At 43.1% G+C, this 24,371-nt stretch overlaps 1 protein-coding gene across 3 annotated transcripts in view; it reads right to left on the bottom strand.

The window, feature by feature from the left end:
• The window catches only part of SLC2A12 (solute carrier family 2 member 12), a 37,408-nt gene continuing 13,037 nt past the window's right edge, over positions 1-24,371 (bottom strand). For 2 of the 3 annotated variants that reach the window (XM_080388358.1, XM_080388360.1), the window contains 4 exons: positions 22,718-24,040; positions 4,491-4,613; positions 2,133-2,265; positions 1-288 (listed from right to left, as the gene is read on the bottom strand). In XM_080388358.1, coding sequence (XP_080244484.1) covers positions 192-288; positions 2,133-2,265; positions 4,491-4,613; positions 22,718-24,040 — 1,676 coding nt within the window. In that variant the 3' untranslated portion in view covers positions 1-191. The other variant, XM_080388359.1, reaches the window with a different exon arrangement.

The following is a 24,371-nucleotide window of genomic DNA, read 5'->3' as shown; positions in this document are numbered from 1 at the left end:
TCAGTTATAAACTACAACAATCTTTAATGTTGGCTGTAAACTGCCACTGAAAGACGTTCTACTAAGAAATGAAAAAGAGAATATCTCGTGTATAATAAAGATACCATGTGTCCCATCAGAGTGTGAGCATCACTGAACTTTTTTTCCTTTTTATCAGTCTTTTGGTGAAGGCTGCTCTGATTGCCCCGGGCCTAGTAGAGCTGCTCTTTCTCTCTCTTGGCAAGTTCCACCGGCACCAGCTTCTCTCTGCGCTGGCTCATCCAGCACAAGGGGGTCTTCGCGTATTTCCTGGAGAAGCAAAAAGCCCCGCAGCGGTTTGCCATGGCAGACAGTGCGTGCGCCTGCCGCTACGGGCCCGGGGCCCCGGCGGGACAGCTGTGCCCGGCGCTGCCCGGCCTGAGGGCGGGGGCGGCCCCGCCGCGCCCTCCTCCAGCCGCGCCCGCCGCCCGCTCCTCCCCGGGCTGCCCGCCCTGCTCCTCCGGCTGCTCCGGGCCGGCTCCCCCGCTCCGACTCGGCTGTGGCTGGCCGCCCTGCTCCTCCGGCTGCTCCGGGCCAGCTCCCCGCCGCCACCTCCGGCAGCCCCGGGCCGGCCCCCCCGCTCCGGCCGGCCGGGTGCCGGTCTGTGGAGAGGCGGGAGCAGAGGGCGCGGGGGGCAGTGCGGGCCGGGCCAGAGGCGCGTTTCTCGGTCAGTGAAGCAGGGACAGGCCGGAGCTCCGGCAGCTCAGTTAGCTCCGGGCTTTCTGCACTGGGGTAATCGCTCATCATTAGCCCCTAAACAACCTCTTCCGAGCCTGGCCGCGTTGCAGCATATCCTTTAGAAAAAAAAAAAAACAACTCCCTGGTAATCTAAAAAGCCCAAATACAGCATGACCCACCGCACAGGGCTGTTCACATGTTAATAACTTCCACTGTCAAAAAGTTACGTGTCTCATTTTCAGCTTGAATATTTCTACCTGTACCTTCAAGCCTCCCTCTCTGGGTGTCACCGGCTTTGCCGAGGGGCAGCGGGCTGCCAGTGGCCCTGTCACACCTGGCGGTGGGGACGCTGGCCTGTACCAGCCTGCTACCAGCTGTGACAAGGCCTGCCTCTCACCCCAGGCCCTCAGCCTCACAAAAATGTCCGCTAAATTGTTTCCTCTGACATTTCTTTATCCTTTTAATCATTATGCTGGTAACTTCTGAGATTAATCCAAAAGAGCAAGTAGCTGCTGTAGAGCAGCTCTTTGAACAGATCAGGAGGGTGCTGCATTTTAAAAATCAGGGCTGCTTAGTTTTTTCTGTATTTTTTTTTATAGCTAAAAACAACTGAAAAGAATGGGAGCAGCAGCAAATTGATAATAAAAATTGCAAGTTGATTTATGGTCAACAACACCTGCATTTGGAGATTGTAAATAAACAGCATGTGTACCAGCAGGCCCTTTAATTCTGTTCTCTGAATTGATGAGCTGCTTTCATTTGAATGTATGTAATTCCAAGGGCCACTCTACTTCTGAGGGATAAGAAAAAACAGAATCAAAAGACACAAAAAATATCAGTATGAGTCATACTAAAGGAGGAGGCACATAGCATTCACATCACCAACATTCTCCCTGTTGTTGCTCTTCTACCCTTTCTATGTGGTGAGCCGGGGTCACAAAACTCATGCTGGAAGAACCTTTTTTGGGTATTAGCTCACAGAGTTTACAGAGCTACAGGACTCAGTAAATGCACAAAAAAATGCTCATCTAGAAGAGGTATCAAAACCCACATGGAGCCTTGAAGTATCTGAGATAGGGCCTTGCTCCTTCCCTTTTTCTGCATGCAAGCCAAGACATGCAGCCCTAAATTTAAGAACACAGTTGCCCTCCTCTCTGGGAACACCAGTCAGCAAAAGTGCTGGGGAGCCAGGCCCAGCTGCAGGTGTTCCTCACAGGTGCACCTCACAGGTGCTAGAAACCAACATCCCTTTAGGGCCAGTCCTTCAGCACCACTAAAATGTTTCCTTGGCCACTGAGATCAACATGTGTGAGCTCTAAACTTGAATCTGTTTTTGCAGAAAAAAACCCACAAGGTTTCCTGTTTTTTAGCATGTGGCATTGAAAGGCTTTGTCCTGCTGGTACCTAGGGGATGCAAGCACACACTCAGTACTTACTGTTTAGCTAGTTCCATAGATATCTGTTCCAAAGAGCATCCTTTTGTCTCTGGTATAAATACAATAACAAAAGCCAGGGATGCTAGGCTCATTATTGTGTAAATGAAGCACACCCAGGACAAGCCAATGAGCTCTACAAAGGAAGAAAACATGTCTTTTTTAATTTTAAAATATTACAATTTTTTTTTCTGATGCTGTTTTTTTAATAGGATACAGCCTGTAATGCACAGGAGAGGTTAGAAAGAAGCTAGGCTGTTATTCTTAGCTCACTTATTTGTGCCTGTCCATAATTTGAAAAATAAGAGTGGTTTAGCTTTTTCTCATACTACTTATGAAAGAAAATTGATGACCCCATATTGACCCATTTAGCATGAGCCTGTTGATTTATTTTGCTTGGGTCACTCTGGATGAAAATCATGAGTAGCCATTGTTACTGGTTTGTGCAAAGGCACTGGGGGTCATGGGTACCTCAAATCTCTGCCCCTGTCTGGTTTTGTTGCACATTCTTTCATGGAGCGAACCCAAGCATTTTTCACACTGTTGCAGTTGTCTCCAGCTAATCCTCCCCACCTGTCATCTCCTAGCATTTCCACTGCAAGTCATGGGTCCTGCACCAGAAAGGGATCCAAGTTTGAACTCCTAATGGGGCCAGTCAATAACTGGTGGTTTGCTGAGCTTACAGTCCAGGGGCCAGCAGGTCCTCAGCCTGAGGGATGCACTCTGCAATCCCTGGGAAGCAGACCACATACAAACCCAACAGGCTGCTGCAGCCCCCTTAGCCCCTTTCCCTGCTAAAACAAAACCCGACAGTTGAGACATCTGTTTGTTGTGTTGTAAGCTAAAAATTGCAGCTGAAGCTGCTAATCCAGACATTATCTTCTGCATCAGATACCTACGTGCAGGTACTGCTGGCCACCGTGACCTCCACATGTATTCATCTGAAGACAGAATTTCCAATCCCACCCTTCTGCTGTAGGCTAGGAATGCCTATTTGCTTGTAGTTACAGTTCCATAAATCCAGATTAGATCCAGCTAAACCAATGGAGTTACTGCAGCTTTACATTCATTGAAACTGAGACAAGCATTATGGCCAGCAAGTAACGCTGCATGATAGGAGGGGACCTTCAGGTGGAACAGTTGATGCTGAGGACCTGAGGTCTGCACTATCTGGTTTTGGGGACATATCCTTAGGAATAGCTCTGATCTGATCCAAGGACTGAGCAAGTGTTGGCAGCTGGAGTGCATTCACTGTACGTTTTCTGGGTTGGTTTTGTCCAAAAGCTTACGTAGTTCAGAAGTGCAGTTCTGTAATGCAAACCTAAGTGTGGTGTATGGGGGAAACTGAGTGATTTGCTTCTGAAGAGGATTCTTCATCTACCTGAACTGCTAGTGTGGACACAATGAGTTTGACCTGGCATGTTTTCCTAGTTTTAATCAAATAGTACTTGGGTGGTTTTTTTCTCTCTTTCTCTTTTTCTTTTTCTTTTTTTTTTTTTTTTTTTTTTTTAAGAAAAGAAAACACCATGTGAAACCCATTTTAGTCACAGATCACACTCATTTTCAAATCCGTCTCAAAATGCATCATGCATCTAACAGGATGAAAACCACCTCAGCTTTTTGTGGACTGGTTGCCTGCCTCCAGTGGAGAGTAATATAAAAAGAGACCTGGAATTTCTGTTCCCTTACATATTTTGATTTTCAGCACGTTTTCCCCAGAGTAAGACTGCAAACTAAAATTTGAAAAACTTCATATGAAATAAAATTAGAAAAAAAATCAATTTGCTAATCAAGGAATTTTGACATCAGCATTTAACCTTTTCCCTTATTTATCATCACATTACAAGTTACTATATGGTAGTCTGCTTTCTCGCATTAAAACATGAAAAAATTTCATCCTACAAAGACACCTTTTTCTAAAGGAAATTTTTCAAAGCCAGACATTCCTGTGAAAAGGAATGATTTCAATGGTATTGTTTCTAAAAATGTTTGATCAGAAAAGCTGTGGTCTGATATAGAGCAGAACTTCCACTGACCTTAGAAGATGCAGTACTAAATCCTAAATACTATGAATTTTCAACTTACTAAGGCAATGGTGTTTGTAAGAGCTGGGTTTCCCAGCCTATGGAGTTGATGTGCAAGGTGCTTTGATAGCCAGCACCGTGAGGCTATAATTACTAGCAGAAATTTAGAAAGATGTGGTGGGAACAATGGGGTTACGCTAACAAACAGCACCTAAATGGAGGTCAGAACTTGGCACCTGGGCCATTGCAGCTGTAATTTTGGTGATGTTGCTTGTATAGGAAAGATTCATTTTGCCCACTATGACAATATCAACTTGGAAGGACACAGAAATCTTACCAGTTACAGTCAAAAATGTCAAGGAGATGAGGAGATTTATACCCCAGTTCATGCTAGAAGTCAAAGCCATGGCTCGTCCTCTGATCCCACCAGGGAAAATTTCACTCAGGACCAGCCAGGACACTGAAATAGAAGAGAAAAAAAAAGAAAAAGATTATGTCTTTGAAAGGGTGGCTTTCCTTCCTGTAAATTTAGGTCAACCATGAATTCAAGTGAGGCCACCAGGAAGAATAAGGTGATTTTCAGGGATTTCAGCTTTGTGTGGGCCCAAGCCCCAGAGGACCATCCATGCTCTGCAAGCAGCGTGCAAGCAGTCAGCATCACCCTGGGGCATCATCCCTGCTCAGTGCCAGAGCAAGTGGCGGGGGGCACCAGGGCAGCACCAGTGCTCATGGAGCTGGGGAAGTGAGCTCTGGCTGCGCATCTGTGTGTGAGAGGGACCTCTGACTAAAGAGCTCTCAAGTGACATAATGCTAATGGAAGTGGAGCAACAAACCAAAGCAATCTTCAGCCTCAAAGCGGCACTGTGTGTTTATGCCACCTTATAAATCAACTTGCCGCACTGAAGCAGGTTTGCTATTCCAGCTCTCCACTCCTTATAAATGAGATTGCTGAGGTATAAATGAAAAGAAAGGGTCTGATTTTTGACTCCTTCGTACCACACCACACTACAGTGATCTAAATGCTAGTTTGCTAGCCCACAAAACCCAATTCAGATGTGAAGAGCTGGCTGTGTAACCACCTTGATAGCAAGAGAAAAAAAAAAGAAAGGAAAAAAAAAAAAGGCACCACATTTCTGTACCATTCCTGGTTATTAGAAAACCAAAAAGAAAAAAAAAAAAAAGAAAAAAAGAAAGCCTCCACCCTCCTTTTGTTCATAAGCAAGATGCATTAGCAAGAGGCTGCTGTGTGGAGAGGTTATGGTTTGGCATTCAACCAGCACAAGAGCAAAGAGGTACACACGGATGAACTGTGTCTTCAGATCTTCGGAGACTGCCATTATAAATTGGTTCTCTGTGATGGTGTTTCTACAAAATGATAGATGAGCGTTTCCTCAGGACACTTGCACTGTGCAGTCTGAAAGTTACATTTTAAAAATGGTCTTCTGTACATGTGAGTGTGTGTCATGCTGCACTATTGCTTTGGATGCTTGTAGGATTCATGTGTGACAGTATTGGTAAAGTAGAAAAATAAAATAAAATAAAAAAGTTCTGTGGAAGGAGACTAGAAAGGACCAACAGAAAGGGAAAAAAGAATCCCTGAGCCTTGAGTCGACAGAGCATATTTGACCAACCTCTAGATTTATTTGTAACACAGATTTGAATTCCATATTTTCTGGAGCTGGCTCAGATTTTTTGCTTTTTTCTTTTTTCTTTTTTCTTTTTTTTTTTCTTTCTTTTTTTAAGGAATAATATAAAGAGCTTCACTCCCACAGTGGGAGTGACCTGACAGAGTGGTGATTTTATTCTGGAGAATCAAGACCATACTGCGTAATGGCCTAACACTGTTACACATACTCAAGTGGCACACAGTCATAACACAGCTGCCGCGTCTAACAGCAGCCGTAGAGAGGCTTTTTGTCTTTTTTTTCTGACTTGGATCACAGCAAAGTTTAATGTACTCACCACTGACAAGACAAATGTTGTTCTAAAGAAATGGCATGTCATGTGGGGTGTCTCCACTTGAGGGGGGAACAAAGAAGAAAACTGGCTTCTCAAGCAGATGTTTTTCTCTGCTGGGCCAGCTAGCCCTGTGCCTGAGCAAAACCAGGCCCTGGCAATGCATGGGTATCTTATGATTGTATTTTGCTCCTCCTCAGCATCAAGGCTGTTGAAACCAGTATCACTAGTCACAGCTGATACGACATGTCACGACAGGGAGCGCTAGCTGAAATGCAAAGCAGCAAGAGGCCAAGGAGCCCTTTGGATCAATGTGTGCACAGCCCTTGGAGTTCATCTCCATAGGATGGCCTGGTGCCGGCAGCCCAGCTTGGCTGGAAAAATGATTGTACACTGTGACTGGCAAAGGGGATATTCATAGTCACATTAGGCAGGATTTAAATAAAGTTTGAAAGAATTCAAATATGCTTTCAGCCGGGCATAAACCAACCTCCAGGAATAAACTTTTTCTTTGGGTACTTTGAGCTGTATTTGCTTCTTCTAGAATCTTCTTGTAGTCAAGCAACTTGTAGTGGCTACTCAGAGAGGCACTGAGCAACGAGCATCAAGCCTTACCAAGCTGGAGGAGCCCTGAACTAGATAAGCTTTGGCAGCGTTACAGGCACTGGGCTGAAATGCCCATACAGGGCATTCTGCCAAAGACAGACTGGCCTTTTCAGGCTACAATTTGTCTGGAGGTTTGAAGCATACTGTTTTCCTGTTGAGAAACCAAAATACTTGAGGATCTGCATCAGCTGCAATACTGTTTAGCTGCTCTTATTTCAACCAGTTATTTAGTTCAGACAGATCCCACCAATGCAGCAGATCTGCTCTTCATATCTGCTAATGGTAGCTGCTTCCTCTGGCATGGCCCTGACCTCTGCTTAGCTGGAAAGGAGTGGATAGGCTTATTCCCCAAGAAGAAAGCGCAGTTGTAGAAATCTGACACTTATTACAATCTGTTTATCCCTCACCCCAAGCTGAGGCAGTGATAACGATCAATTCTTTGCTTTTAGCACCTCTCTGGGATTGGTTTTACTATTTGTACCTTTGCCAAAAAGCAGCAGCTGTTGTAGGTACAGCATGGATGTGGCTTTCTCTTGGGGAGCCTGGAAGTAGGTTTGGGCTCCCACTCATAATGACTGCTGCTACCTTGTGCGTCGTGTGCATGCAGTGCTGCAGAGATTTAACCCGCCTGTTCTCAAAGTCACTGCAAAGTCATCTACACATCTATGTGTTCTGCCTTCACCAGCCTAAGCAGTAGCACTTTACAGGGCAAATCAGCTTATCCATGAAAAGAGAGACCAAATACCGGCCCCCACTGCCTGCCCCCCTCCCCCCCCTCACACCCCCCCCCCCCCCCCCCCATCTGCTGTGTAATCTTAGCATTATTTCAAAAGGATGCTGTGATAGTAACCACGTTGCACACACTCAATAGCTTTCACTGTCTGCTTTGGCTACCCTTGGCTGCTGTTTGTGGAACAGATGGGTAAAGAGCTGGGGCTCTCCATGTCAAGTGTGGGTCAGAGATGGGGCTAAGGGCTCAGCCTGAATCTCTCTGTTAGATTCAACAACTGCAGGATTTGTTCATGCAGTGGCTGCAAGTAATGACTCACCTTTGCTGACCTGCAGTGTGTTGTATGTTGACAGCAGTTAAGAAAAATTTTACAGTTGAATGGTCTTTTGTTATGGTTCAATCTAGAGAAAAGAACACCCACTGCAAATGCAGAAGAAAATATTGCATTGTTTCAAAAACTTAAATGTTTCATTAAATATCACAGAAACTTGATTCCTTGCCCAAGTAGGAAGAGTGGAGGATTCAGGAGTACAAACAATCCCTTGACCAGGATGGTGACATTCACCTCTAAACAAAGTCACAGGCTGTAAAGGCAGAAAACAGAATAATAATGGAAGAGTTCAGCTGCTCCCATTAAAGCTGAATAAATTGCATAATGGAGTACAGTGCTGGGGCTACATTTTAGATACCATAGATGATGGCTTCTTTTAGCACTTTGCCTGATATTTAATGAGAGGGAAAAAAAGAAAATCTTGCTTCAGTGCTAGCATGAGTAGTTCAAGATATAACTGTCACAAAGATATTTCTATTTGTTATTTCAAATTCAGTATTCTTGTAGAAATGAAAGAGTCGAGAGCCTATCACATTTTGCTTCAAAAGGAGAACAATACTAGAATAAACCTGCTTTCTATAAAGTAATTAAAAGGAAAATTAGAACAAATGCTTCAGCAGTGTTATGGAGAATGCTTACATTACCTGATTAGAGGCTTAAAATACACATACAAATGGATAAAATAAAAAATGAATAGCTCAGCACAGATAAACAACTGAATGAAGAAAGCTGTTAGAAAGAGAAATGTACCTTCCATAAAGGTGTACACTGTGTCCAAACAAAGAAAATACAATATAATTGCTGAAAAGTTACTTGCAGTCCCATCATCAGGCAGCCAAGTATTTTGCGAGTCTGCTAGCTGAGAGGGTGAGAGACCAGAGACAGAAGAGGTGACACATGCCAGCACTGAAGAAAACATTCCATGGGGGTGCAGGAAGGGGACACCTTGGCAGGCTTCTGTACTACGCTGCTGGCTGGCGCTAGGATAATCTCAGTTGGAATAAGGAAAGGAAGGTATTTATAGTGTCTTGAGGAAGAGCTGTCGAGTTTTTGCTGAGGAAAGCCATGTCTGTTTGAAAGAGTTAAGGAACATGGGGATCAAAACGAATGAGCCACTGTGCTTTTCAGTTTCCAAGAGCTCTGGTGAAATGTCATGGGATACAAGAGAAGATATCCATGTAGATCAGTAACTGTTTATAAAAGGAAACAAAGGACAAGGCCAGTTTTAACAGTGGAAGGAGATTACTAGATCTGCTCAATATATTTCCATATGTCTCAGGAAAGGGAGGTGTATGCACGAGCAAAACTAATTGATGGTACAAATTATTCAGAGTAATAGGAATGAAGAAGGATCATAAACACAACAGGGTCTCAAAATATTGAGTACTTTGAAAAAAACGACCCATAAAATTTCTTACCACACATGCAAAGCAATATGTAGGGAGAAAACAAGCCACCAGTACCCACCTCAGCATGCCAGCACTGCTCAGGGCAGGAGTGCTAGAGCCTCCCTCCGTGGGCAGTTCGGGGACAGCATCAGCTCCTGCGAGGCAGAGGTCATGGGTGCAAACAGGCTTGGCAATTATTAGGAAGGGAACACTGTAATGTGCCAGTGAGAATGCTGTGCCTCTGTATTTGCCAACTTGCATGCAAATTTGGTCAACTCAGAACTACATGGAGAAAGGTGTGCAATGGGCGCTGCAAAGAGCAATTAAACAAACAGGGATTCTTCAGCTTAGACAACATAGAGCAGAGGGAAACAGTTGAAGTGGAGACAAATAGAGGAGAGGTTTTCAGTACATTTTTAGACACAAACGAAGAGAATCCAAGTGAAGTTATTAGCAACAACAGTTAGGCAAAGTGGGAAGATGTGCTTTTTCAGACAATGCGTTTCAACTATGGAACTCACTTTCACAAGACACTTCAAATGTGAAAAATATTAGCGGGTTAAAATGATTAAAAGTTGGCTGTTAAAACATTATTTCTCTGTATGTGTGGAAAAAGATCCATCAAGAACTATTGTTCACAATAGTAAAAATAAATCCCTGACATTTTTCGTGAAGTTTTCTAAACTGCAGATAGGCAGAAGAACACACTGTGCCTGCTGCATGGGCCTTTTCTTATGTATTTCCCCCCAGCATCTGCTACTGGCTGTTGTTGGAGGCAGGGTAACAGATTGATTGAGTGATCCTTTTGTTTGAGCCAACATGGCCAACTTAATGAGCTTGATATTTGGGCCATAAGCAAAGAAATGTCTCAGACCCTCCTGTGATTTCTTCCTTACTTCCTTACTTTACAGCTATGCAGTAAATAAAAAATAATTAAAAAAGCAAACAAACAAACAAACAAACAGATTTACATCAGAGAAGCAGAAAAATCTGACAATATCTGAGAAATACTGGGAGCCTGAGGGTACTCAACATTCAAGTGAGGTACATGAATGACAATTGTCCTTGTTTTGACCTTATTCCTGCCAGGCAGCAGAAGCAAATTGGAAGCTGCTCAGCAGCTCTTATTAATGAAATATTAGATTCCCTTGGTATTCATTTGCTGCTTAGCATTTTTTTCTTTCCTGTACCTGTATTGCGTGAGATCAAGTTCTTTATGGTGAGATTTAGAAAGCAGCTGTTACAATACTTGAAAGAATTCAAGTTTCTGAGGTATAAACTCTGGAAAGAGATTAAGTGGACTTACAGCTTAGTAGGGAAGTAGGCAGAAGTATGTAAGACTTTGAAAGGAAGGACTGGGTTATTAGCAACACAAGGTCCAAGGGAAGATAAGGAAGGGATTATCCCACCAGTAATGCAGGCAGACCATCTAAGAACATGTAAAAAATGATCAACACTGGGGACGGATTCAAGTAAGCCACTGCGAAGCTGCCATGAGAGGAGGGAAGTCAAAGGACATGGCTAATACCTGGCTTTGCCAAGATCAGAATTTTTTCCAGACTTATGAAACCCCACAGATTTTTGATTTACCTGGTTTCTGGCTCTGCAGAGTATTAACACAAATAGCCAGATAGCAAACTACTTCTCACAAAAGGCCAGCTTCAGCGCTGGTTTGCCTTGTTTTCAAAGGTAACACTGCAGGGGAGGGCACCAGCCTTCGTGGTGTGCATGGTGTGTACCTGTGAGGGCACACAGCTCTGGGGCAGAGCTGGGATTTGAGGTAGGGGGACCCACTACTGTAACCTGCACTGTCCCAGCACCCATGCAATGCAACTCCTGCGAAGGCTTTTGCAGCAGCCCCAATGAAGGAGATTTGAGGGGCTGGAAAAAGTGAGGGATGCTTAAACTGGAAAGGAGAGAGGGTGAGAGGGGGTTTATCCTTTTCCAAAGCAGGTAAAAGAAGTATGATGCATGAAATGTGGCCTGAAACTCTGCCCATGGTTTTGTGCAAGAGGCCAAAACAGATGATCATGACTGGCATTAAAAATCGGTGATTCTGCTTAATGACAGCCATTTGTCTCTCTGGCTCTGCCCCATAACATGAGACTGAAGTGGCTGCTCAAAATTAATAACTAGCAAATATGGAGCTGATGAGCAGCTATATTGCTCTGGAGAGCGGTATGCTGCCAGCCTGCTAAGGGTCAAGTCTGACTTTGTGTGGACACATTAAAAGGAGTGAAATTGCTCTGTTGCTGAGAGGGGAGTCATGAGAAGCCTCAACTAATCTCGTGCCTCTGGCTGCATCCTGATCTCTGGGGGGGGAAAGCAATACGTACCTCATTCTATGGCTTCCGAGGTGCTTCTCTCTGAGCAGCTTTATGACTACTGGTTGCAAGATACCTGGTACCATTGATGATCCAAAAGGAGCAAATCTTAAATTCTTTTTCTTTTCTTCTGGTGCTCTACATTTCTGTTTCTAATGGCTAATCCTTTAGGCTGACTCCTTGAAGTAACATATGCTGGGACCGGTGGGATTTAATCCTTTTATCTCTTAAGCTGTATCAGACTATATAAAAATGTTTGTCCAGTGTTTGTACTGTTTGCATCACTATCTAACAGACGGGCTGAACACTCACATGCTTTTTTAAGGAACCTTGCAGTGGAACACGGAAATCACCCTTCACTCATGCCTGCTCCAATTTACATTAGAGCAGCAGAAGGGTTTGGGGGGAAAAGACCGTGAGACCTGTGCATTATGTCCTTCCCCTGTTTTCTGGGCCACTTGAGAAGGAAGGCAGTGAGATGTACTTCACCTATGATTTTCTCCAGCCATCCTTCCTCCCCACAGCCATCCTTCCTCCCCTAACCTTCTCACCATTGTGAGCCTGCATTTTAACTCTTTTTTTTTTTTTTTTTTTTTTTTTTTTTTTAACTATTGGAATTTTCATCTCCATAAACTTGAAAAAAATTTAATGTCTGGTATGCGTTTTCCTGTTTCATGCAAGCTATTCAATATATTCTTAAAGCTATTTTCAGTCCATTTTCAACTTGAAAGAATAGTCACAAACCAGAAGAGCTTTCTTATAGACAGTGATTCCCCTCTGAAGGATTACTGGGCAAGAAGTGATAGATGTATAAAGATCTAGGAATGGTAGAATTGTCTTAGTTAATGTGATTTGTGGCCCATCTTACCCAATAACACAGCTCAGCAGCAAATATATCAGTAGGATATGTCATAGCTTTACTGTAGGCAGGTATGTAATAGTCTGTACCTCTTTTCAGGTCCCTTAATAGAAGCTGATTTGAGCTGATGTATGAGATGACAATTCTGTTTGCAACTGGATTTCACAGCCACTGTCTCTCTAGTCCTTTGTTATGTAGACACTCAAACTGTCCCATCACGGTAGAACAACAAGCAGAAAGGAAAAAAAGAGAGAAAAAGAAAAAGGAAAACAAGCTTTCAAGGGAGAATGTGCTTACTATAATAAACCACATACTGCCATCCAAAAAAAGGCCTTTTAATCAAAACCTGAAATGTGTATTCCTGTTTGAAGGTGTTTATTTGTTCAGAATATTGAATCTGGGATAATCCTCTGAGGCATTTGCAGAGGAATGACTGCAGAAGCCAGAGGCTCTAATTTATGGAGAAGTTGTGCCTGTATTAGTTCAGATTATCACATATTTCATTTCTAAAAAGTATGGAGAGGAGAAATTATCCAGCTGGGTGGGGCAAATAAACCTGTTTTTCTAGTAACTCTAGTAAATTTCCAAGGGCTAATGTTCGTCCTTGAGGGGGTGCACAACAGAGGAGTGCAGGACACTGCAGTTGGGGGCAATTTAAGTCTTTGTTCTTTCAAAATAGAGACTTGTGCCTATGCTTTACAAAACTGCCAGTGGAAGGGATAAGCATCCTTTTACAATAGTGACTTATTTAGCGAGAGGCCTGCAGTGATCTGTTTCGTTAAGTCCCTCGCTGGTCACTGCTGCTCATGTTTTGCTTTGGTTGCTGCTGGAGTGAGGCAGCCAGGAGGAAGGTGTGAAGGCTCTGGGTCTGTTTGCCACAAAACATCTTTTAGTTCTCCTTTCATAAGAGTTTTCTGTGCTTAGGGTTGCTTTTCAAAGGCCATAGAAGCTTGTTGCCTTCCTGTGCCCCCTTTCCTTTGAGAAAACCTTCCTGGCTTTCCTCCCAGAGCTCAATGTGACATAGAAACTCAGATGCCATGGGGAGAAACAGTCTCCTGACTTCATACACTGACTTACCATCCAGCCACACTCTCTGCAGATTGGCTGTAGTTTACACCTTTCTCAGCAGTGGCGATAAGTGATGTGATTGCACATTTTTACCTTTTTGGCATAATTATGTTCTCATACTTTATAATGCATGTTTTAGTGTGATGATCTTCATGAGTGAAATAAAATACTGTCTTTGCACTTAAAGCTCTACTGACAGTCTAGTTTTTGTACAAAGCTGGGCAAAGATCAGTTTGCCTGTAAAAAATTCCTCCCAGCCCTCTCTGCCAAAGGAAACGGGATTTTGTAGTACTTGACATAAGCCCCATAAACTTTTTCACAGATTTCAGTATCACAATGATCTTCTCTCCTAGAACATGGTCAAGGAAATGAATGTAAAATCTTTCATTGTCTTTAATATGATTATCAAAGGCCACTGTTATTTACTGAATGCTTAAATAGAACACTCGACCTACAAAGTAAGAAGGGCAAATTTGGCTAATGATAGGCAGCCTTGATTATTGTATGAAAGCTGGCTGGAGATGGTATGCTAGACTCACTTGACAATACACCACTTTACAGAAGACAATGTCCCTGTGGAACAATAGAACATTGTTAGGCCCAATTACTAGTTAGAATCACAGCAATACTTGTTCTCTAGATTTTTTTATAAAGTGGGTCTGGAGGTAAAATGTTCCATTTTGGCCAGTGGCTACTAACTAAGCTGAGTAGAACTTTAAAAAAATGCCTAATTTTAAACACAGGAGATCATTTCTCTTAAGCAGTGCCTTTGTGTCAGTAGATCCATTAACATACAACTATCAGTATACATATATTTATATAATGCAGGGTGTTGACTCAAATAGCTGTTTAAATGGAGCACAGTATGGCAAGACACAGACACCTTTTCTGGGCAGTCCTTGGAGGGCCAAATTTTGTGCTCAGCAACAGCAGACTGAACCACCATCATAGCAGAGACACAGAAATATCAGCTGGGGCATGGTGTTGTCACTCCCTCTTTTCACAGTACCTCTTTTAGAAAGCAAAGCCCTTGGCCTGATCTGCCAAGACTTCCCCTCATTCGCATACTTAAAACTACGCACAGGAACACAGATGTCAGTGAAAATGATGTCCCAGATTGTGCACCTCAGTATAGTTTAAGTTCAGCCTCGGGGCTGAACAAGGCTATTCTGCTCTTTGCAAAACAGAGTCCTAAAATAATTAAGGAGAAGCTCCCACTGACATTGCCATGTGTCATTACTGCAAAAGCATTTTTTTTCTTATTATGACCTTTTTAACACCTATAAAAGCCTCCCAAACTTGTAGGTTCTATCAAGTTAGACAAGATTAACATATTTGGCTGGTATTTTAGAGAACACCTCCTGCAATTTTAAATACTGTAATTCAGCGTCCAGCTATCCAAAAATACCTTAAATTGGTTTGCACTTCACTACTACCAATCAGCCTGTGAAAAGGCAAATCAATACCTTTGTCAGCTGACATGTTAACAAGGGACTTCAGATAAACCTTGTCTGGGACAAGGAAATAGGGAGAAGCAGGCAATTCACAATCCTTGCTTTATTTTTCAATTTGACATGCCTTGTCTTTCTACTGCAGCTTGGTGTGAAATAAAGGCCACATGAGGTACCATTTGAATAGCACAGGAATAATGAACTAAAATACTAGGAGTGTCATATTCAAACCACATGGATGCATGCATTAAAAGATGATTCAGTACAAATGAACAGTGCTAGGAATCTTGTCATAAAATAAAGGATCCAAGATAATTTTTTAATTAACTGAAACAGGACTTTCTGTGCTGATCCTCAGTGAAACATGCATATTTCCAAGGTTTATTATCCTGGTTCAGATCCAACAAAGCATTTAAGCACTTGCTAGTTTTTGAGCACTTGATTTAATCCCCACCACTACCTCCTTTTCCAGAGTAAACCACAAAACAATGTAAAACTGATGCTGCTCATTTCTGTGAAATTTAAGGCCAGGCCACAGCTGCTCTGCAAAATGTAGAAATTAAAAAATAAAACATTGCAAACAAATGCTGTGCAAGGCAATGCTGAGCATGAATGCCTGCTAACATCAAATTCAAGTGCACTATAAATTAATACAATAACCATGTTTTGTAAAAGCCTGAAATATTGCTCTAACATCAAAGTAATTGATGTGAATTCTAGACAGCCCTATCTTTTACCAGTGTTTTCCAAGCTAGCACAAGGCCATAGAGCTAACAGTATTTCAAAACACAGGAACAAACAAATAAATCCATGGAGGGTCAGAAATTCCAAACTAATAGTTTTCTTTCCCACAAGGTTTACCAATTTCTGGTAGAGCATTTGGTGGCCAAGTTTAAGTCCAAGAGCATTTTGGGGCAGAGCAAAAGCAGTCCTATGCAATCTGGATCATAAGGGTGACAAGAGATACGACCTCTGTGATTTGAGTCCCTGGGCTGTTCAGTGTCGTATGTGAAAGCAGCTGTTTTGCAGTTTGTTACAGATGCATTTAGTGACTGAGGTGAAAGACACATAAATGGTTCTGCATTTAACTGTGCTAATGAATCATGCTTTAACTCAGGTAGCAAGTTCATCTAAGAATCACAGGAGCAAAGTCAAGAAGACTAAATTTGTCTCCATTGTAATTCTCTGGGCTTTAGGGGAGTGTTACAGCTCTTAATTTTGGCTTGCTTAATCCAATAAAATACATAAAGAAAGACCACCACAGACCAGATAAGATTACCTAAGAAGGACAGTGATGGATTGAAAGAGGGACTTCCTTCCTTCCTTACCTCCATGGATTTCAATTTCCATGTGAACCCTGGAGCTTTCTTCCACCCCCCTTGATCCTTCTTGCCTGATCCTTCTTCCATCTTCCCCAGTGTCCCCAACATGGGTTTAAACCTGCATTTAAATGACTTCAAGAACTCACAATAAGATGTAAACAAAGTGAGGGAGTTTTTGCATGGGGGTAGAATAGAATAGAAACTAGAAACAGACATCTCTTCCTCCCAAAGTAGTCTTTCATCAGTAAAAATATGCTCCTAAGATTTGTCCTCACTAGAAGTTTGCCTTCATTGACTTTCCTGTATGGGTTTTGCTCCTCAGAGGGCTGATGGCCCACACAGCTCTTGCAGCAGAGAGATGGTGCACTGCAGCAGGGCTTTCTGGACAGCCTAGTCACTGCTCCTTCTTGGGAGGACCCAGGCTGGGGTGCACGAATCCGCAATTCCAGGTTCCTTATATGGAACAAATTTAATCAGTGTGAAACTAAGTAACCCAAGGGGGTTTGGTGGCCTGCCGCCCTGCCCTGTGCTAGGATCATATGGGTGCTTAAACCCGCGGCTCAAGCATCCAGGTTAAAGCTGAATGGAAAGCAGAGACAAAAAAGTCTTTACCAACAGGTAACTCAGAAGGGAAGTAGTTTCATTTATGGGAAGACATAACCTGGCTGTAAGACCAGGTTTCCTGATGAAGAAAGTAACTGTAGTGACCACAAGGTTATTAACCTGTGGGGAGACAGGTGGGGGTTTCTCCGTCCCTCTCTTGTGCCTGCCCCAACAGCTTTGAATCTGCCTGCTAACATCAGTCAGGCAGTTGTACGTGCCTCTGCACCCACACACTGAGAGCAGGGAGATGTGAGGGGTCCCCAGATGCAGATGGCAACGGAGGGCATAATATCCCAGTCTGAGAAGGCTTCCTATGGGGGCTTAATTCCACTATTTAACAGGTTTTAATCAATATCAACTGGAAGTCTTACAAGAACCCACTCAGGGGAGCTGTGCTTCAATGGGACTGTAACAGCTATGTGGAAAAGTGGGGTTTGCCATGAGTTCTAAATACCTCCTGCAAGACCCCATTATGCACTTATTTATCAATCACAAATATATTAAAAATATTTTTTAGATTTTATATCTGTGTGGATGGGTATGTGTGGTATTTTTGTGCCAAGCCCTGAAACTCAGAAGACATTTCTCCAGCTGCAGACGCTGATCTGCTTTGGGTGTGTTGTGGCCACAGCTGTGGGTGTACCACGTGGGCTCTGAGCACTTGGGGCTGGGGAATCCCTGTGGCTCCAAGAAGTCCCCTGGAAGAGGAGCATGTGATAGCTTTCAAGAGAAGAGCTCTGAGAGTTTGGTCCTTGGTTTTGGAGAGCCACACAAAGCTGGCAGCTTCTCCAGGACATGAAGAACATCTTCAGTCCCAGATAGGCAGAGACATAAATACCTTTGGACTTTATGCATCTAAATGGTTTTGAGGATGATTCATGTCATGAAACATTCCCTTGGTCCCACTTGTAGGTGCGTTTGTTGATATGCATCCCTGAAATCAGCAGACCTGATATGATTTGCACCAGCAGATTATCCAAAGCTCACTGGCCAACTGCCTAAACACCTTTGCAGTTATACAGAAACGTGTTTAAAGGAGGAGAAAGAGATCTTTTGTACAAGGCACCAATACCATACATGCAGTCCAAATGCTAACATTCAACAACTCTCTCTCAATAAAAGTGCTCCCCACTCCACAGCAAAATATCCCTGTGATGTGCATGGATTCCCTTGAACAGCACTCCCACGATATAAGGAGGTACTACCCAAGCCTTGCTTTGCTCACTTGCTTTTTGTTTCCTAGAACAAATTCAGACTGGGAAAACATATGCTGTGTTGGGTGCAGACTGAGTTTGCTTTACTTGTTTCTCAGCCTAGGACTTGTTGGAGCCCCTCTCATTTTGTTGGACAAAAGAGGATTGGCTGCAGACCACGCTGCATCCCTGTATTACTGTGTATGGTGCTACTGTCTCCTTTGGCTACTTATTGGTGAGATCACTCAGTGAGAGAGACCCCCCTCACTTACAGGATATATAGGAAAATATGGAGGGAAGTTGTCCCTATTTAGTCTTTGATCCTAAATGGTGCAAAAGGAGATGATCAGGGCAGAGAAGCAGATCTTTGGTAACGGGTGCTGCCTGACACCTGAATCTGAATTTTGTTCGTCAGGTCCGCCAGTAAAGCAGCAAGGCTCTGGGCACCCACTCCGTTTCTAGAAGGGCTAGAGCTGCCCTGCAGTTGCCCTATCAAGAGAACTCTCTTGCACATGCTCCATCTGACACCAAGAGCCCCACATTCACAGCCTTATTTTGAAAAATGTCTGACACTCCACAAGTCTGGCTTTCCTGGTCCCTGCATCTCAACATATTGTAATACACAACAGTGATGAGTGAAGGAGCTGACACCTCTTTATAAGAAAGGACCACTATTTTTTGCCCCTCAGGTTGTTTGAACAGAGCATCTGGCAAATGAGATGCTCTGCAACTATTTTGGTTAACTCTGTGTCATTTAGTAGGTAGGTGGTCATGCGTGGTCATGGCCCTGAGTACAATGTCTCTGTGTGTCCTTCGTATTAAATCGATTTCCAGGGACACATTGAGCTTTTACCTTGGATGACAAATTGGTGATCTACCTCCACACTGCACTCATCTCATTAGCCTGCACTCACTGCTCCCTGTGCAAGGCATAGCAGCATTTCTGCAAGGCTCCTATTTTTCCTGTCCCCCCTTCGACATACAGCAGGTTTGACTGTCTCTCTGTACAAACATGCACTGAAAACAATGAAGAGCCCCTCTTGCACTCCTCATCCTTCACATGGCAGCCAGAGAGAGGTCTCTTTTGGGCTCTTGGGCTCACCAGGGCTCATTTCCCTGGTGACAATGGTTGATCCTCATCTGACCTTTCTGATATACAGACAAAAGTAAGTCAAGACAAAGGTGACTGTCGGGTAAGTCCCCTTAGCTAATAACTGCCTTGAAATGCCTCTGCAAACACACCTGGAGAGACAGCATGTGCTGTTCTGCAATGTAATGCAACACTGATTTGTTGCACCTACAAAACGTCCTCATAATTGTGTGAAATTGAGTGTGAACAAGCAGTTGAATCACAGTTCATCAAACATAATTAATCCAAAACAGAGCAGCAGAAATACTCTTTTTATCTTGCATAAGGGTTGATGATATAAATATAAAGCACCTCAGAATCAGAAAAATTACTAAGCAGATGCTTGCTAGTCTGTGAATTCTTTTATAATGCAAAAATAGCTTTTATCTCTCGCTGTCTATTTTTGAGTACTCATCACTGTGCTGCCTGGGTGCTTTGATAAATCGCAATAAATATATTTAGCATATGTTTAGTTCATTAAAAAATCCATCTACTTCATGTAATTTGGAGACAAAAGAGAATTCATGGGAAAATACATTATTTATAAATGTCTGCTATGCAAATGTGGACTTTAGCTAGCACTTTGACCAGAACCCTAAAAAAGGCAGGGGGAAAAAAAAGGACAAAGTAATGAAAAAAAGATGATAGAGCTGAGGTTACATGATCTGCCCAATGAAGAGTGTGCTATTTTCCTAATGGTGCTACATAGACTCTCCTTTATCCCCACAGAACATAATGCAGCATGGACTCAAAATAAAGTGGGTGAATTTGCTCCAGAAATGGCTTTGTGGAGTGGAGGGAAAAGAGCAAGATCCCTTGTTCTTTGTCCAAAAGAGGCTCATTTGATGTGTAAGTTACAAACAGACACATCGCCAGCACAGCCTTCACCTCAGCCAGCAGGACAGGAAGACAACACGCCAAGTGTGAGATGTTCACATTGAAAATATAGTGGTGTGGGGATTACAGTGCTTGTTGCTAGGTGCCTGGGCATTGCCTGGCCACAACAGCCAGCGAGTGCAGCCTCGATGCCTCCCTCCTGTTGCAGAGTATCAATGGCTAACAGTCTGGTCCAGACCACAGACCAGATTTAGAGATGAGTATCTTTTTTTTTAGAGTAGGGATAATAAACATGTTAAAACTGTTTACTTTATATAAGCAGAGGGGCTTGTCTTTTTCTTTACACTAAGAAAGGCATACTGAGGATAAGAAAGGTAGACTTTTAAAATATATTCAAGGATTTGAACTCCAAGCAGCAGATACTGAAGGCTGAACATGTGACAGAACTCATAACCTTGCCTCCCAACCCAGATTATTTAATTACAATAGGTCCTTTGCAGATTCCAGCAATCTCTTGAATCTCTGACCTTTGCATTTTCTATACATTGTCCATTTTAACTGAATAGTGTACTTTTAAAGGCACAAAAATGTCTTGAAAGTACTTATCTGCAATTTTAAATACCTGTATCTCTCCTAGACCTGACCATCACTTGCTACCCAAACGCATCTGTCAGTTTAAATTGCCTGACCGTGGCTTTATCATACATGATTTCAGCATGCTGGAGCTGAGACATGTCTGTTCTGTCGCATATGCTGTTTGAGGGTATTTGTGCTCTTAGTCAAGAGTGAGGTCAGAAAACAAGCATGGGCCTCAAAGACTTCTCAGAATAGCCTGGCAAACACACGTCAGTTTCTGTAGCCCTCAAGGAAGTAGATGTCGTTATCATTAACTTCACATTAGGCCAACTCAAATGACCAGGACCCATTTACAGTGAGGTCAACAGGAAAGCAGCTTTCAACAGGAGGCCAAGCCTGAACGCATGCCCCTGCCTTGAGGGTCATTAGATGTGTGTTTGAAACACTCCAGTAAATGCTGAAGTAACATTTTCTCTTCAGGGCTGCACCCCTTGTTTTGAACCTGTGTCATCAAAAGCAGAATCCAGCCCCAAGATGGTCTGCAAGGGAGGGAATAATGCTGCAATAACACAGTGAAGTTCGCTGCCCTGGCGATGAATGCTTATCTTACGCTGCTCTTCCAGTGAGTAATGTTTAAAATAAATAAAAACTGCAGGGGAGTTGCTGTTAGTGCAATTCTTGGGTTGTATTCTTCTGGCAAGCTTTTAATCATAATAGTGCAGCAGGAGTACAGTGTGTTTGCAAGGCAAGTTTGAGCCAGGGCACAAAAGCACACCAAGTCTGTTAATAAATAATGGACTCTGTGCATGTGGGTTTTGCAGTGTGGCTTAAAGAACCAACCCCTTCAAAATACAATAATATGCAAGTGCTATTGAAGCAAAGCAAAACAAAACAGAGAGGTTTAATTGCTAGTCTCTGGGAATGGCAGACGTTCTCTGGAGACAGTGGGAACCATGCAAGTGTGGTGGCAGCTGCAGCAGTACCTTGGTTGTACAGTGATGTGCCCTAGTGTTTTTCCACTTGTGCTGTCCAACAGGTAGTGGCAATGACACTATAGTTTGCTCATGAGTTATACCTTTAATATCTTTCCTATTGTCCTGGTTTCAGCTGGGACAGAGTTAATTTTCTTCTTAGTAGCTGCTGCAGTGCTGTGTTTTGGATTTGGTGTGAGAATAAGGTTGATCACACACTGATGTTTTTGGTCGTTGCTGGGTAATGTTTGTACTACGTCAAGGACTTTCCAGTTTCTCAGACCCTGCCAGCAAGAGGGCTGGAGGGGCACAAGTAATTGGGAGGGGACACAGCCAGGACAGCTGACCCAAAATAGCTAAAGGGTTATTCCATACCATAGAACATCATGCTCAGTATATAAACTGGGGGAAGAAGGAAGGGGGGGATGTTTGGTGTGATGGTGTTTGTCTTCCCAAGTAAGCGTTGTGTGATGGAGCTCTGCTTTCCTGGAGATGGCTGAACCCATGCCTGCTGATGGGAAGTGGTGAATTAATTCCTTGTTTTGTTTGGCTTGCATGCACAGCTTTTGCTTTACCTGTTAAACTGTCTTTATCTCAACCTACAAGCTGTCTCACTTTTACCCTTCCGATTCTCTCCCTGACCCCACCAGGAGGGAGTGAGCAAGTGTCTGGGTGGGGCTTAGTTGCCAGGTGGGGTTAAACCATGATGCCTGTATCTGAAGACTACTATATAGTCAGGGGTCCAGGCCCTCAGCAGGACTCAGGCATTCTGGCATTTCATGGATTTGATGGTGTCATACCATACAGAGGTCTAGAGCTCATCATTATCTTGGGTTTATGAGTCAGCAGCAGCAAATGCCTACATTGTAACCTTCCCAATGTAAGGACACAATAGACTAGGAAGAGAAAAGATAACCAGGGCTCCCATAATTTTGCTTTACAAAGCTCACAGCAGTTCTTAACTTCACTGAAGAGGAGCAGTTAATTTCATTGAACTGAAAGGAGATCAGGCCCTTGATCTTAACGAGCAAGACATATTCCTAAAAAGTACACCCCAGGTCACAACCAGGACAATCTGTGACAATACCAGTGCATATTAGCAGAAAACACTGCTTTGCTCAGCTTGGAAACTGCCTGTTGCCAAGCTGGGCATGTCATCCCAACACTTAATCCACTTGTAAGTAAATCATTACAAAGAGTTAGAAAAATGAAACACTTACTTGGTCCAAGACCTATGGAAAATGCAGCAACATAAACAAGGAGGCTGGCCAGTGAGAGCCATTTCAGGACAGCAGGAACCTCCCCACTTTTCAGGTGAGACCCTGTTGTGCTTTTGCCTCCTGCCAGGGCAGTCCTGTTCAGTTCTCCTGTCCTGGCAACATCTGGGCTTCTCTGCGCATCAAATGACAATCTTTCTGGTGAAGCCATGCTAGCAAAGAGGTCCTTGAGACTCCCGTTGGTGACACTACTGAGGTTTTCTGGTCTCTGGAGAAAGAAATCCTCTGGAGATTGGCTTCTACAGACATTAGTAAAATTCACATGTATGTTATGGTTCACTAAGCCCATTGTGACCAACGACAGTGCCATAACAGAAGAGCCAATACATAGAAAAGTTTTACTTCCAACTTGATCCACAAAAAACGTGGCTGGGACTGTGCTGACCACTTTAACCACTCCAACTCCAGTAGAAGCCAAACTGGCAGCTTCATTGCTCTGGAACCCAACTGACTTCAAAACAGTCGATGCATAAAACAAAATGTTGGGTTGCCCAGTTGTTTGCACAAAAAAGACTAGAGTGAGTCCTACCAACATTCGGGCCCTCATGTTGTTTTTTGAACGAAACAGGTCCAAGAAACTATATTGATGTTCATCTTTCAGGGAAGACTTGATCACAGTAAGTTCTTTAGTAGCATCTGATGTTTCCCGTAGCCTCTCCAGTACTTTGCTTGCAGCTTCATCATTATTTTTCATGACAAGAAACCGAGGGCTTGGAGGAAGGAAATACATGGCAATAGCCTGCAAAGCACCTAATGGAATCACAAGGCCAAACATGTACTTCCAGCCATGAGATACACTGGCAAACGCATAATTTGAAATATAGGCAAAGAGAATGCCTATCACAATCATGAGTTCATTCAATGACACGAGGAGACCTCTTCTGTGCTGCGGGGCGATCTCAGCAATATACACGCATGTTGCAATTGATGATAATGAGATGGAAATACCTATGGCAATCCGTCCCACAATAAGTATCCCATATGATTCATAGGGCAGTAAAATCAGACTTCCCAACACAAGTAAAGAAGATGCAATAATAATGGCAAGTCTCCTTCCAAATTGGTCTATCAGGAATCCACCCGTAAGGGATGCAAATAAGGCCCCAAAAAGCAGGGAACTTACAACAATTTCCTGCTCTTTGCAAGAGAGTGCTAATACGCTGCTCATCTGAAGGAGAGCTCCAGAGATAAGGCCCAACTCGTAACCCATCAGAAGTCCACTTACGGCAGCAACAGCAGAAGATAGAAAAGTAAATGTTCCACAGCCTGAAATAAGAGAAAAAACCACAAAAACTAGAAAGTGTGACTTCTGCAACATTCTGATAACTAATAATAACTTTATTTGATATGCCAGTCAAAAAAATCTTTTTGTAACTTTTAGGCAAAGGAGTTAGGTGTGTACAAACCCAGTGGTGACATAAAAAGCTATTTTTGAAAAGAAAAAAAAATACATTTTTTAATTCATATAAATGCCTTTGAGTTCCTTGTCTTACTGATCAGAAGTCAATAAGGTTTTGATCAGGCTTTAAATAATTAAACCTTCTACTTCAGAATGTCATTGCAAAAGGCAACACTGACAATAACTACCTTTTGGTAA

The sequence above is a fragment of the Falco punctatus genome (assembly GCF_963210335.1).
Source record: "Falco punctatus genome assembly, chromosome: 5".
Taxonomy (NCBI): Eukaryota; Metazoa; Chordata; class Aves; order Falconiformes; family Falconidae; genus Falco; species Falco punctatus.
This window is presented reverse-complemented; position numbering and strand designations above follow the sequence as displayed.